The sequence below is a fragment of the Zingiber officinale genome, chromosome 2B, assembly GCF_018446385.1.
Source record: "Zingiber officinale cultivar Zhangliang chromosome 2B, Zo_v1.1, whole genome shotgun sequence".
NCBI classification, from domain to species: domain Eukaryota; kingdom Viridiplantae; phylum Streptophyta; class Magnoliopsida; order Zingiberales; family Zingiberaceae; genus Zingiber; species Zingiber officinale.
The window spans coordinates 94,538,870-94,554,768 of record NC_055989.1 but is presented as its reverse complement, the minus strand read 5'-3'; the positions used below and the strand labels follow the sequence as shown (position 1 = coordinate 94,554,768).

General features: G+C 37.2%; 1 protein-coding gene and 1 pseudogene across 1 annotated transcript in view; both read left to right on the top strand.

The window, feature by feature from the left end:
- The first annotated feature begins 8,266 nt into the window (after positions 1–8,266).
- LOC122048464 overlaps positions 8,267–15,899 on the top strand; it is a 33,457-nt gene continuing 25,824 nt past the window's right edge. The window contains exon 1 of the mRNA XM_042610029.1: positions 8,267–8,291. Within this exon, the coding sequence (XP_042465963.1) occupies positions 8,267–8,291 (25 nt within the window). The remainder of the gene's footprint in view (positions 8,292–15,899) is intronic.
- Positions 14,993–15,137, top strand: LOC122049754 (annotated as a pseudogene).

The following is a 15,899-nucleotide window of genomic DNA, read 5'->3' as shown; positions in this document are numbered from 1 at the left end:
CCTTTTAGACACAGCCATGCCTCATATGGCCGATGGGGTAGGCTGTGCCAATGTGGCATGACCTTGCTTTGTGTTTTTGCCAAAGGGGACTTCTCCCCTTTTCTAAGGGAAGGAGGGTTCTTTCCTCACGAAAGACCCAAGAGGGATAGATCTGACACTATCACTGTCAAGAATTGACAATTCGAAGCCAGAAATATGCATCCCATCTATCTCCAGAGCAAGGATCTCAACGACAACGGACTTCCACATTGGGCTAAGTTTCCTTTTCCATTTTGTAGATCGAGTTGATACTTGCCTATTTTTCATGTCTATGATGTTCTTTCCTTTGTTCATGGAGTAGATCTCCATACTCTAAGATGTAGGGAATAATTGTAGCGCATTTCTTGATGTAAACACTATGTATTTGAATATCGCTTGTTCTATGACATGTCTGTGCCTTGTCTGTGTTTGATTGAATGTGTATGTAGGAATCTATTACTTGTATGTGTCGTTTAATTGAACCATTGTATAGATTGATCGTCGCGTAGGGGAGATGCCCGAGATAGTATGACCGGGGGTCCTCATGTGACAGTTGGTTCCCTTAACAACCAAACATCTCGAACATCGCCTTGAAATTGTGGATAATTCTCTACAAGGGATTATCTAATCATGTTTAATGGGTTCTCCCAATCCTGTGTTAGAAAATAATCAGTGTAATATAGAGAGTATGACTGATGTGAGGGTTGGTTCCCTTAACAATCAGGCTCTTCATGTTACCTCTTCTACTTAATGGCACTAGATGCCAATGGGAGAAGCACTCTAGCGCATCTACACCGGTATCTAGTTAGGATCCCTACAAAGCACAGACATCGAGGGTAAGAGATAAACAATTCATAGTGCATCAACTAGTGTTACAATGAAACCGAAACCCTAGTTGAGCATTCCCTTCACCCCTAGAACTCTTGGACCTCTCCTCCCCCTTTTCTTTCTCTATCCTTCCTTGGAATAGAAACCAAAACCTACTCAGCCACACTAGTGCTTAACCATGGTCCCTGTGGATTCGATAACTCTTTATTACTGGCGAAGCAACTATGCACTTGTGGGAATCAACTCTATGCTTTTTTCCTTTTGCTACTAATGTCATGCCTTTCTAATTGGGCTTTTACAATAGAGAAGCTTCACCTATTCGATTGATTGACAGAGGTGAACAGAAGGGAGGAATAATGAGTTTAAAAGAAGACAGCTCATTATAGAAAAAAGTGTTTTAACAAGTGAATGGGACGAAGATTTTAATAAAGAGTTTGGCATAGTGTGCTCGTTTGGGACCTAAGGAGCACTTAATGGAACAAAGGCAAGGAACCTTCACATGATGCTTGCTTCCCTACCCTACCAACATCAGATGTAAGAACATATAGGCAACCAAAGTTTGATCACCATCAAAGTAAAATCGCCAACTAAATAGCAATTCTCTAGACTAGTTCCATGAACATTTACATAAAGGTCTGAACTGATGTTTAGTACCTGTAAATAATTAACATGGTTCACTATTAATTTACTTTTTCTCTCCAAATTGGACTATTAATTCTAGTTCACTTCGAGTTATTGCAATTAATCCCAGGAATTTAAGAAACAGTGATTTTCTAAGAATGAAAAGGATTTTCAGTATATAATAAGTATCATATCGAAATAAATTAAGATGTATAATTTATCATAATGGAAACTAATAAAAGATTGTGAAAATCAAACTATTCTTCTCCCAAATCAGGGCAATAGAAGAAGATTTTGGGAAACTAAGATGCTGAGCACAGGCGACCAGACTACGCAATATTAACTGTCTTCAACAAGAACCACAAATATTTTTAAAAGCAGTTGGTCCTTAAAAGACAAAAATTTCCCCAAACACTTCCACTACTATCCAATTTATTTATATTTTGTGAATCAAAGAACAAGAGGAAGATAAAATATAGAACTTATGTCTATGGATTCTTTTGGTCAGTATACCATGCTTAAGCTATTACTAGTAAGCATGATAATACTGGAAGTTAGCTCAGCGATGATAACCCATCATTCTAGAAAAAACAAGATTCAGAAAAATGATGTAGAAATCATAAACACAAGGTCAATAGAAATAGGAAAATAAAAATGTCGAGCATGATGAAAACAAATAAACAAAATGGGATCCGGTTTTAGTGGCAAAAAAGATTAGATCCTCCTAGGAAGATACCCTTAAATAGATGAAAGTCTTGGCAAAAAAAAAAGGCAGCAGATTCCTATTTAAAAAGTTTCATCCCTTAGTTCCAAAAACTTGAAGTTGCTAAATTTTTTGGCAGCATCAAACTACAAACAAAATTTTATAATAAATACAAGTTGGCAAACCTGCAAGAGTCATTTCATCATTGTTTTGGTGGATTGCAACTCCTTGTCCTGAACAGTTCAACAAATATAAACCTGATTGAACAATGCCACTTCTTCCAATTCACTGTGTGATGAAAATTTAATTGATAGCATGAGGTAACAGACCTGGAAATCTTGCTGTGACGTTTAGATGAACTGCAGATCCATTATATGCACAAAAAAATTGAATCGGAGTCAAACATGTTTCTATAATATGATTGTAGTTATTCTAATTATTGAGATATTTGAACTGTCAAAATTCCATTCATGCTAGTTACAAGTGTTACAACATCAATTGAGCATAGCGGAACCCAATTTATAATAAAAATTTGATTATTAAGTTACAGAAATACAGAAGACATTTTGTTAACAAAATAAGCTTGTGAAATTAACACCTAATCAAATTTAATATGGCAATAAAAAAACTGAGATCACACATGTTAGAGGAACACAAAATGAGATCCACAGGTGAAGATAACTAGTGTTCTTAGGGAAACAACATCAATCTCCTTGAAAAGAGATGGAGAAGAATGGAGAAATGCTAAAAGGAATCATTTGATATAATAGAATTTGATTGACGATTCTTTAACGTAAAGATATATAGATACTTCTATAGTGATTTGAATTCTAAACTCATTGGTATGATGGCCAAAACTAATCAAAATAATTACTAAAATTAGTATTATTAGTTTTATTCTTAACTGCAGGCACAAGCACATAGCAAATAAATTTTCAACTAATTTCCTTGAGTACTAAGCCCTTTTGTCCTACAAGCTCATATGTTTTTCCACTTTCCTGATTCACAGTACAAATGTGATATTGCTTGACTGTGAGGGTGAGGGTGAGGGTGAGGGTGGTGTTAGAAAATCGCACCATTTGTAGATCAAATATATGAATGGATTCATTCCTGACCATTCAACAACGTTTGCTCGTGGGTGAGGAGTTCTTCCTCTTATAGATTAATCTCGTCAGCGACCAGTGATTCAAAAATAACGTCCACTTCATAAAATAAAATATACCTTAGTTAGCGATAATATAATGACCAAGTTATTAAGACTTATCAAAAGAGTGGCACAACTTCGTCCTACTGGGGCTCAAGCTAAACAAGTAAAGTAGACCTTCACGTAGCCATTTGTGGATTCTAAAGCATTGGCCGCTTAGTTTCGTGGATTATGAAATAAAGGTTGGGTCCTGTTTATAATTCCTAAGGCCGGGAAGAGAAGGAAGGGAGGGCTACCATTCGGTCGACCAAGTGGCGGGATCGGCCATTTTAATGAAGAAGAAGTGATATTTTTAGCTCTTTTTCAAAGAAGACATGTCCTCAAAGAAAATCGACTTTGGGCGAGATTGAAAAAGGAAAACCCCATACTCCAATTTGTCGGGGTAAGAAAATAAATAAAGATTGCATGGTGTCGGAGGGATATCAAATAGACAAAACAACATGAACATTCCGTACATATAGCGGAATGCATTCAGGGTAAATTATTGTAAAGGGATATTAAAGTACCGACTCATTTCCGACAAGAACGAAGGCACTAGAAAACGTAGGCCTGCTACTAACTAGTCCTTAAAGAAGGTAATGTGGTTAAAAGGAAAATGGTGAGGACGAGCGTCTGGAGCAAGAATGGTAATGCGATAACTTTAAGGGAATCATACCAAAGGTAGATGGAAGCTCTATTAAAGTTATCAAAATCTGAGCAAGTGAGAGTGTACCAGGGAGCAAAGAGTTCTTGAGCCATATAAAAATATATAAAAAAACAAAGAACAATTAGAGGAGCTTATTGGATTACACCAAGAAAAAAGGAGTTTGCAGAAGAAGGATCACCGGAAAGGAGATTGGAGAAGATGAAAGGCAAAGTGATGGGATTCTATGTCATTTAGGGTTTTTTATCAAGTGTAATTTAAATTATAGCCATTCAATCAAAATAGTAGACACACAGAGGATCGTGGATTTGTAAGGAGAGAGATGTCGTTGATCTATACGGGGAGGCGTGTGTTAGAGGTCGTTTCAAAGAATGAAGAATGAAGCCACATAACATTCACCCATAAATGGATATTTATGATAGATGTGACAACCGAATCATTACACTGGTAAAGCACCTTTTCGGCATCCTCGGTACTCTCTTCTAAATTCTAAATAGCCAACCCCTGACAAGCAGTTTTTGAAAAAATATTACCAAGTGCCCAAGGGGCAAATGAAAACATGAGTTTTCGAACGACCCTATGAAGGGGGGGGGGGCAAGCAGATGAGACTCATACTTGAGTTCAGTCAGTCAGCCACATATCCTTCAACTAGACTTGAAATGAAAGTTAGTGATATAGGATGTAGCGAACGGACCCAGGGAATGACGTGGAATCAAAGTCAAGGTGAGGTGGCAGTTAAAGTTAAGAGAAGATGACATCCTCTACCCGACTTTGTTATTTGCCCAGTGCTAAGGCCAACAGTGCCAGGCTGATCGGATCATAAGTCGTTCGGACTAAGGTCAGCCGACCCTTAGACCGGTCGAACATAAGAGAGTTAGGGCTTTATTCTTGAACTAGAAGTTTAGCATGTCGGTCATTCAATAGCAGATCCAATTTAAGGGAGGTCCGATCAACCATAAGTCTAGTCAGCATAAGGGTCGACTGTTGGACGTTTAGGCGTTACTGGAGACGAAAGAGTTCGTCCCTTTCACTGTTGCAAACTGATGTTTGCTGCAAACGCCAGGGAGACGAAGGGGTGTCCTTTCCCCTTCGTCTTCCTCAGCCTTCTTATTTAAGGTGCGTCTAAGCACATATCCGAGGTGAAGGTGAACAGCGAGCAAGCGATCGAGGTGATCAGAGGAGCAGCGGAGGTGATCGTGTGAGAGCAAAGGGAGAACATCCGTAGGTTGGGATTTGGCTCGTGAACCTTGAAGCGCTTTCTGGCAGTTCCGTGATTGTGCTTCTGACAGCGGCAATCTCTTCATCGATCGGCGTCTTCGGTTACGGTTCTTCGGGAGATCACTGTGAGTGTTTATGGTTCCCGCATTGTTTTATCTTTATTTAGATTTAGTTTCATGCTCTCAAAACTACCTACAATGGTATCAGAGCGTGCTAGATTTGAAAGCATGAAAATCGACGCGAAAAAAACTCGCGTTTATTCTTCTTCTGTCGCGAAGAAGACGATGAACAATGAATACTGTTCATCAATTGAATCGATTAATCAATCGATTCAATTGAATTGAATCGATTGAAATGTAATTCAATTGATTCAAAATCATGCATAGTTGTTGGATCGATTCATGAATCGATTAAAGAGAAAAAAAACACATGAACAATGCCATTTTACGAAGCACAGTGAGTTGCATTTTTAATTTTTGCATGCACTTGAATCGATTCAAGAGAAAAAACGATATGAACAGTACACAGTACCGTTCGTTTCTTAAAAATGTGGAACCGCCACATTAGCGGCCCCCCTAGACCCGGTCCCATGGATATGGGAGGAGGTAAATGCAGGTGCACAGGTGGAAAGTGCATAGCGGAGACGTTAATCCCAGACAGTGACACCCCGGGGATCGACCCCTGAACCTTTCAGCCATAGAACCATGCACTCCCCATCTGTGCTACGCCCTGGGGACCAGTATCATTCGTTTCTTGCATGCATGAACAGTAGTGCACAGTTGAAAAAAATGTGTAAGAAAAAAAAATGAAAACGTGTATATAAAAAATAAAAAAGGTGTATGCATGGTTCATTTTTTCCTTCACGTACAGACTATCTAAAAATTAATTAAATATTTATTAATTAATTAATAATACATATCTATATGTATTTAATTAATTAATAAATATATTTAATTAATTTATGGTTTAATTTACCAAAAATAGAACCCTACCAACTTGATCAATCAAACCCAAGTCTGGTTTAAATTATTAATTGATTTAGACAGACCAATTTGATTCAATGATACCTAAAGCTGATTTAAATTATTTGTTGGTTTAACCAGTTTGGTTTATTATTGAATTAATTGGGTATTCTTGATTACAGAAGTTGGGCTGATCAAATATGACTTGATTAGTTCCGTTGTGTCAAATTTGATCAGAAACATTAGATTTGTTCTAATAAGTCAGACTTAATCTAATGGACAATTGGACGAGTCAAACGAACCTAAGTTTGATTAATAAGTCTGTGATTGACTCAAATGGGCTTAAACGTTAACAGAACATAGATCCAATTAGATTAATTCTAATGAGGACAATAGATTAAGCTTAAGATTCGGATTTCTGATCGACCAATCCAATGTGTCAGTCACATGAGACTCCCCAAAATAAGGAAATTTATTTTTCTTAATTGCTTGTGTATACTGTATATTTTGTTCTATATCTGGGAATTAAATTTGATCGGCTTTGTTACTGGTCAGTCGGTTTTGTACTGACGTCATGATTTTCAATTCCAGATACAAAGAACGATGTACACGATGACTGGTCGCTATGAACGACAACATGAGCTGTGGGAGGAGATCAAGAAGCTGGAATATGACCCAGATCATGGAGTCGGTAGGCTTATTGGTCGGCTCGATTGGTTGTTCTGGAATCTCGAGCAAGAAGGGTATCCAGTTCAGGAAACAGAAAGAAGATGGTATCTGGTTTATTCATTATCGGAACATCTAAGGCAGATAACATTCCAACTCTGGGATGAGTCTGAAGGGCACTTCTCATACTCAGAGATGTGCAGACAGTTACTTCATTTGGAATGGGGTCCTGATGAATCTGAAGAGAATCCAGATCCCGAAAATATGGACCTCGAAGAATTTGAGGAGGATCCAGAAATGGATTCTGAAGATTTAGAGGAGGATCCAAATCCCGAAGAATCTGAAGATGATCCGGAAATGGACCTCGAAGAATTTGAAGAGGATCTAGAAATGGATCCTGAAGATTCAGAGGAGGATCCAGAGATGGATCCCGAGGAGGATCTAGAGATGGATCCAGAAGAATCAGAGGAAGATCCTCAAGAATGTGTAGAAGATCCAGAAATGGATCTGATGGATACATCTGAGGCTAATCCACCCATCATAGAATCCAGGATGAACGGGATGCAATTACCCACTGCTCTAGCATTTATCCTAGTGGGAGTAGTGCTAGCTTATCTAGTCTATTAGTGTTCTGTTTACTGTCGTTATGTATGAACAGTGTTAACTCATTTAGTTTTGAGTCATGTAATAATTTCTGTTGTTTTGTACGAACAGAATTATATAATAAAAGTTATGTTATATGTTAAATAACTTGGAAATGATTAGTTCATTTCATGATATGATTAGTTCATATAAATATGATTCGTTCATATTAAATGATTCGTTTATTAGATGGGATGTGTGCAATAAAATTGATCAATGTTGATTAGATTAGAACATACAAATGATGAGTGGAAACAATGTTATCACTTGATTTTGTAAACTAATTATAATTTACACTGAGTCAATGATTAATTGCACATATATGAATTACACTGAAATAATAAATAATTTGTTTATTTATGTAGATCATGACAACTAAAAACATCATAGCTGAACTTAATAAGGGTGAAAAATTATATGGGGATAACTACAAAATCTGGCACCTTAAGATACAATATGTTCTTGAGGAACAAGAAGTTCTAGAGGCTGTAAACCAAATTATGGAGGAACCGGTTGAAGGTTCTTCAGCTCAGCACAGACGTGACCTTGATGCCTATAAGGCATGGAAAAGGAAGGACTCCATTGCTAAGGGCATATTGATTAGTTCAATGGTAGATGACCTAGTATTTGAATATGAGTCATTACCATCGGCTCAAGCTGTCTGGGTAGCCCTTAGAGAGAAATACAATGGAGTCAGTCTGAGTAAGCTCCGTCAGCTAACTATCAAATTTGATAGTTGTAAGAAGCGCTCGAATGTTACCATGGCCCAATATCTCCGGAAGATGGGTAACATGATTCGAGAGCTTAAGACTGCTGGTTATATGTTGACCGATGAACAACAGGTTCAGGCAGTTATCCGTTCCCTTCCTGATTCTTGAGAAACGATGAAACAGAACCTGCCCCATAGTGAGAGTATCAAGACTTTCACTGATGTCTCACGCCATGTGGAACTTGAGGCGGAGAGGATTGAATCCGCAAGGATTGCGGGTCAAGCTTTTGTAGCTGAAGGTTCTGGTTCCAAGAATAAGAACAAGTGGTTTAAGAAAGGAAAGGGAAAAGGAAAGGGCGCTAATGCTGTTGTTGCGAAAAACCAAATCAAGAAGAAAGGAAAGAAAAATGGACAAAAACCTAGGAGCAAGTTGACCTGCTTCAACTGTGGCAAGAAGGGCCATTTTGCTCGGGAATGTGCTGAGCCTAAAAAGGTAGATCCATTTTTGTCTTCTTTCCACGAGCAATATGTTGCAAGTATAGTGTTGTTAACTGATTCGTATCCTTTGTGGATTGTAGATTCAGGAGCAATGAACCACGTAGCTCATGATCGAGCTACATATATGGAGTACCGTCGGGTACAAACTGACAACAAATGTATATATGTAGGAAACAATGCAAGAATTGAAGTAAAAGGAATTGACACTTGCAAGCTCAACCTACGTGGTGGAGGCACCTTGTTTCTACGTGATGTCTTGTACGCTTCTGAGATTCGACGGAATCTGGTTTCCGTTATTTATCTTCTTGATTTAGGTTACAATGTAAATTTTTATAATCGTTGTGTGGAACTTCGAATTAACTCTGTGTTAATTGGATATGGTTGTTTTACAAATGGTTTTATGGTTCTTGATGTAGAACCAAATAATAATAGTTATTTTTCAAACATTGCTCTTACTAGTAATGCTGATGTTAATGATGAAATTTGGCATGCTAGATTGGGACGTATAGGACAAGAACGAATGAATAGATTAGCTAAGGAGGGCCTATTAGGCACTCATGCTAAGATTAACTTGTCTATATGTGAGCATTGTCTTGCAGGAAAGACGACTAGAAAACCATTTGGTAAGGCTATTAGAGCTGAATCACCATTACAATTAATTCATTCGGATATTTATGGTCCAATGAATGTGAAGGCTAAAAATGGGAGTTCTTATTTCATTACATTTATCGATGACTTCACACGTTTTGGTCATGTGTATTTGATTTCTCACAAATCTGAAGCATTGGATTGCTTTATTCGTTACTTGAACGAAGTTGAGAATCAATTGGAATGTAAGGTTAAAACCTTGCGCGCTGACCGTGGAGGAGAATATTTGTCTGATCAGTTTAAGACAATGTGTAATGAGAAAGGGATTATTAGACAACTAACTATCCCTGGAACTCCATAGCAAAATGGGGTTGTTGAAAGAAGAAATAGGACTGTTCTTGAAATGGTTAGGTCTATGATGGCGCAAGCTAATTTACCAATCTCCTATTGGGGAGATGCATTATTTGTTGCGACCTATATACTTAACAAAGTGCCTTCAAAGTCAGTTCTATCTACCCCACATGAACGTTGGACAGGCAGAAAGCCGGATTTGAGTAATCTGAGACCTTGGGGGTCAGCTGCCTACGTTCATGATAAAACTCACGAATATGGAAAATTAGGACCCGGAGGTAAGAAGTGTATCTTTATAAGGTACTCTGAGACTTCTAAGGGTTATGTTTTTATTGGTGAGCGACAAGATGGAACCATCTCTGAAATAGAGTCAAGAGATGCTACTTTTCTAGAAACTGAGTTCACAACACGAGGTGAAGTTGATAAGACAATTCCTCTATATGAGATAGAGGAGGAGGATAATGTTCCTTTATCAACGAATCAGGAGATGCCTGAATCTAGTCAACCGAGTGGGAGTAATTTGCCACTGAATGAGTCAGTTTCTCAACAGTCTAACCTTCGAAGAAGTAGTCGTCAGATTATTCCTCGAAGAAGGTTTGATATTGAGAATGAGGCATTAATGGTTCTCCCAGTTGACGATGAGGAACCTCGAACAGTTGAGGAAGCTTTGAGCAGCTCAGTTAGAAAAGAATGGAAAGTTGCAAGGGATGAAGAAATGGAGTCAATGAGAAAGAATCAAGTTTGGGATTTAGTCGATCTTCCTCCGGGCCGAAGGGCTATTGGGAATAAGTGGATTCTCAAAGTAAAGAGGAAAGCAGATGGATCGATTAATCGATACAAAGCTCGATTAGTTGTAAAAGGATATTACCCAAATGGAGGGTATTGACTTTAAAGAGACATTCTCCCCTGTTGTAAAGTTTGTGTCAATACGTGTCATCCTAGCTATAGTAGCACACTATGACATGGAATTACATCAGATGGATGTAAAAACGGTTTTCCTTAATGGTAATCTTGACGAAGAAATCTATATGGTACAACTAGAAGGTTATGTTGCTGAAGGCCAAGAGAAAAGAGTATGTAGACTTCGAAAGTCTATATATGGGCTAAAGCAAGCGCTAAGACAATGTAACATAAGATTTAATGAAGTAATATTATCTTCTGATTTCAAAATGATCAATGAGGATCATTGTGTTTAGCTAAGAAAGAGAAAAGGAAAACTTGTCATTTTATCATTATATGTTGATGATATACTAAAAGCTGGAAGTGACATAAAGAGTGTGATAGAAGTCAAAAGTTAGCTTTCATCACAATTTGACATAATAGATATGGGAGAAGCAGAGTACATCTTAGGAGTGAAGATCGTTAGAGACCAATCTAAGAGGCTTTTGGGTTTGTCTCAAGAAGCTTATATCACTAAGATGCTACAACACTTCAATATGTCAGATTGCAACATTGAATAGACGCCTATTGCGAAAGGTACTGACTTGAGCAAAAGTATGTATCCCAAGACTCCTGAGGAAATAGCCGAAATGAAGAAAAAATCATATGCAGTGCTATTGGTAGTTTGATGTACACTATATTGTGTACTCGTCCCGATATAAGTTATGCTGTTGGCTTAGTTAGTCGTTTCCAGTCAAACCCAGGATCGAGACACTGGAAAGCGGTGAAGAGGATATTCAGATATCTTAAAGGAACAACTGATTATTGCCTCTGTTTCCAAGGATCAGATATGAACCTAAGTGCTACTCAGATGCAGATTGGGTAGGGGACCTTAATGAGAGATAATCCACATCTGGCTATGTCTTCCTGCTGAATGATGGTGCCATCTCATGGAACAGCAAGAAGCATGCTTGTGTAGCCTTGTCAACAATGGAAGCTGAGTATGTGGCTTGTGCAGCGGCTGTACAAGAGGTTGTCTGGCTAAGAAGGTTCCTAAAGCATTTGAAGATTGCTGAAGATAGTGAGAGTCCTGTTACTGTGTACTGTGATAGTCAAGCTGCGATAACTTTTTCCAAGGATCCCAAATATCACAGCAAAGGCAAGCATATAGAAATTTAATATAATTTTGTAAGGGATATTGTTGACAAGAAAAAGGTTATTCTTGAGTACATCCCTACACGGAATATGTTTGCTGATCCTTTTACTAAGTCATTAACTAAAGAGTCATTTCATGGGCATATGAAGTCTTTGGGACTTCGAAGAATGTAACAATTGTAAAGACATTTTGATAAATGAAAAATAACATGATCTATTCAGTGTATATGTCTTGGTTATATTCGAACAAAAAGTCTCGATTAGCATGTTGGCAGATTGGGATTGGTCCATTCACATGGACAATCATCTCTATTTGTTAAGTATGAATAGAAGTAAGACCATTGCTTATGAGACAACTTATGTAGCTGTGAATAGAGACATACCCATAAGTTAAGGTCGCCTTGATATTTGTGTCAAGATGAGATCATTTGTGTAATGATTAGAGTAAATGCACCCACCATTTACTGAATCTGCTTGAGGCCAGATTAGAATTCATATGTTGAATTCAGAATTAGACATTGAGAATGTCTAGATCGAAATCTGCACGATGTTAAATTTTGAGAAAAACATGCGCTCTTTTTGGAAAAGAAAATAACATCGTAGCATGTGATTCATACCACATGTGCTATGGCGACAAGAAGGGTAGTAGGAGAATGAATCCCTGTTTCTCTATTATGTGAGACCCTTGAGATTATAAGTTAATCTCGATTTTACCCTAAGTGACTATTTAGCTGTCTACTTGAAGTTCTGATTAATGTCTACTACTTTAGCATGTTTCCTATTGGCTATGGATGATTCGGTCTATGGAGCATAACTAGGAAAGTAACTGATTAGAATAAATGGATTCTAGCTAAAAAGGAAGATTAAGATTGATTTACATCTGTGACATTTATTCACTAGTACCGGTTATATTTTTAGTTCAGTACATAAAATGTAATTGTGAATAATTTGTTTGATTGGAGATGTTGAACTTGCTCTTGACATATGGTCAATATGAGGGATTAGAGATGTTCATGATAATGTAAATAATCTAATCTAGGATAAAAGCAGGCCATTTATGTCTTTGATTCGTTCTATGGACATTTATGTCTCTGATTTGTTCTATGGAGCAGCTAAGTAAGGTGTGACAATCTTCTTAGCAATTGAATACTCACTGTGCTTGCTGTCGCACGAACCATTTTCCCTAATGTATGGAATGAATGTTCTTATTTGGTCTTTGTGACTAAATTTTACTCTGGTCTTCGTGACTTGATCCTCATAAAGTCTTCGTGACTAAATTTTGCTCTGGTCTTCGTGACTTGATCCTCATAAAGTCTATGTGACTTATTTAGTCTTTGAGACTAATTTCGCTTTGGTCTTCGTGACTTGATCACATTGTAGTCTATGTGACTGACATGGTCTATGTGACCATATGGATTGACTTAGAAGAGTTGGAGATGTTGGACGTTTAGCCGTTACTGGAGACGAAAGGGTTCGTCCCTTTCGCTGCTGCAAACTGATGTTTGCTGCAAACGCCAGGGAGACGAAGGGGTGTCCTTTCCCCTTCGTCTTCCTCAGCCTTCTTATTTAAGGTGCGTCTAAGCACAGATCCGAGGTGAAGGTGAACAGCGAGCAAGCGATCGAGGTGATCAGAGGAGCAGCGGAGGTGATCGTGTGAGAGCAAAGGGAGAACATCCGTAGGTTGAGATTTGACTCGTGAACCTTGAAGCGCTTTTCGGCAGTTCTGTGATTGTGCTTCTGACAACGACAATCTCTTCATCGATCGGCGTCTTCGGTTGCAGTTCTTCGGGAGATCACTGTGAGTGTTTATGGTTCCCGCATTGTTTTATCTTTATTTAGATTTAGTTTCATGCTCTCAAAACTACCTACATCGACCTCCCCGATTCTTATAAATCTATATACAAACCAGACTATACTTCAAAATCTTAGGATTCACTTTACGTATTAAATATTATCTGGACGATTAACCTAAAGTCTCGATCGAACCTCTCATAATACAATTACATCTCTCTGTGTCGCCAATTACATGGATGATCGGATAAAAGGCCGACCGGGCCTAGGACACTTATCTTTATATTATTTCCCAAACAGATTTCCAGCACACCTAGTCTTTCATATTATTTCCTGAAGGGATTTCCAACACTCCCAGTTTGTCATATTACTTCTCGAAAGGATTTCCAACACACCCAATGTAGTATTTGCCAAGCAAGATTGTTAGCGCCATTCATCACATAACCAAACAGCTTAATGCGAGGACAAGTATAAAAATGACTAACCTTATAGGCCTGCCGATGCATACTTAGCAGACAAGTTGGTCGGAGAATCTTAATAACCTATCAGAATAACAGTCATATGTCAAAGAATATTTTTCTGGAACCTTCTTCAAGAATTATCCTGTTTCTTATTAGCCGACTACTTGTGATAGCATATTCCTTCAGTCATCTCATCAATGACATAAACTATAAATGACAAAAGAGGTACATATATGGATAAGGAAAGATTTCTCAGACAATTATAACACATTGTCGAGGTTATACACATTACCTAACAAACTCTGATATTTTTCGCCATCTCATGATTACGGAGGTCATGTGAGGTGGTATATAAAGGGGGTCCTCTCAATTGATAATGTATGTTCTATCAACATCTCAGGCTTACTCTCGCACGCACGTTCTTTACTATCCTTCATTTGCCCTGCCGGAATTCATACTTACTTGAGTGTCGGAGGGTCATTGTCAAGGACCCCCTCCTTGGTTTTTGGATACTAACGTCCTGTTTGCTCATTTGAGTGTGTGCATAGTCAAAGGGAAGCCTCTCCTTTGATTAAAAAGTCTTTCTCCCAGTTAACAACCAAGCCACCATAGCCAGCGCGCCATCTCTTCAGTTTTTAGATAAGATTATATTTGACGCTGTTTATAGGAACTTTAGTCTAAATATAAAACGTGAAGATGGAAGAAGCTGAACAATTCACTACCGCCACTCTATCTCAAGAGGATTTTGAGTTACTGTTACAGTCCAAGCTCAAAAAATGATGCAACAACAATAAGCGTCAGCCGCTGACATATTGCCTCATGACCTAGCTAATGGCGTATTGTTAGAGGATGAGACAAAATTATAATAAAAGGAATTTTTCTCATTAATCAATCAGGGATCTAAAGTTCGAGACTCAGGTACGGCATATTATTAAGAATTTTTTTCATTAATCAATTAAAAATTTAGAGTTCTTTTTAGTTGCACATCTTAGAATTGACAACTCTGTGAGAAAAGAAATTTCTATAAATATCTTGGGTCGTTGATGTTAGAAAACATACTTTTCGTGACTTTTTGGCTAAGATCAAGTATGATATTAAATTAATTTTTTTATAAGGGGGAGTCCGTTATAGTAACTTACTGCTGGGATTCTCGAGTGTCACCCTAGCATTGCACTATTACATGGGTTCGACACACCCTTATCTAATTTATCTTTTGGTAAGATTAAATGTATTATTTGTTCTTATCAGTTTAATATTTGATATAAAGAATTAAATTATTTTTTTATGAAGCAAAGTTTGTTAGTCGTACGTGTTCATGTATTATACTACACATGTAACTAGGGGCGGAGCCATGTATAACTTTAGTGGGACGGTTACTCCACCTCAATTTTTTATAAGTACCTCTAGAGGTATTTAAAATTATAAAAATATTAGAGTTTTCCCCTACTAAAAAAGTAAAAGTAGAGACAATACTGAAAAATTAAAATTATTTTTTGTAGTCCAATTTTTCTTTTCTCATATATTTTCCTATATTGCCATATGCACATGCATGATCACTAGTGTATATAAAAAGACTGGTTAGATCGAACACATATTCTTTACTTATTTGTCTAACTAAAATCTAACATACCTGATTTTTCTAAAAAATTGTTGGATTTTTAAACTTTGTTAAATTTTATAGTGGGTTAGATTTATATAAAAATATCACTTTTAAAAAATTTATGAAATAGTCTCTATTCCATATTTTTACTAAGATATTCAGGTAAAACAATAACTAAAAGCACAAAGAACTATTTTTTAATTTTAAAATTAAAATATTTATTTATATTTTAAAATAATATCATTAGAAAAACTATTTTTTAATTTTTTTATTTTAAATGAAAATTCTTTTACATGGAGATATATAGATTTTTAAATAAATAATAATAATGGATGGAAATAATATAAAAAGGAGTATTAAAA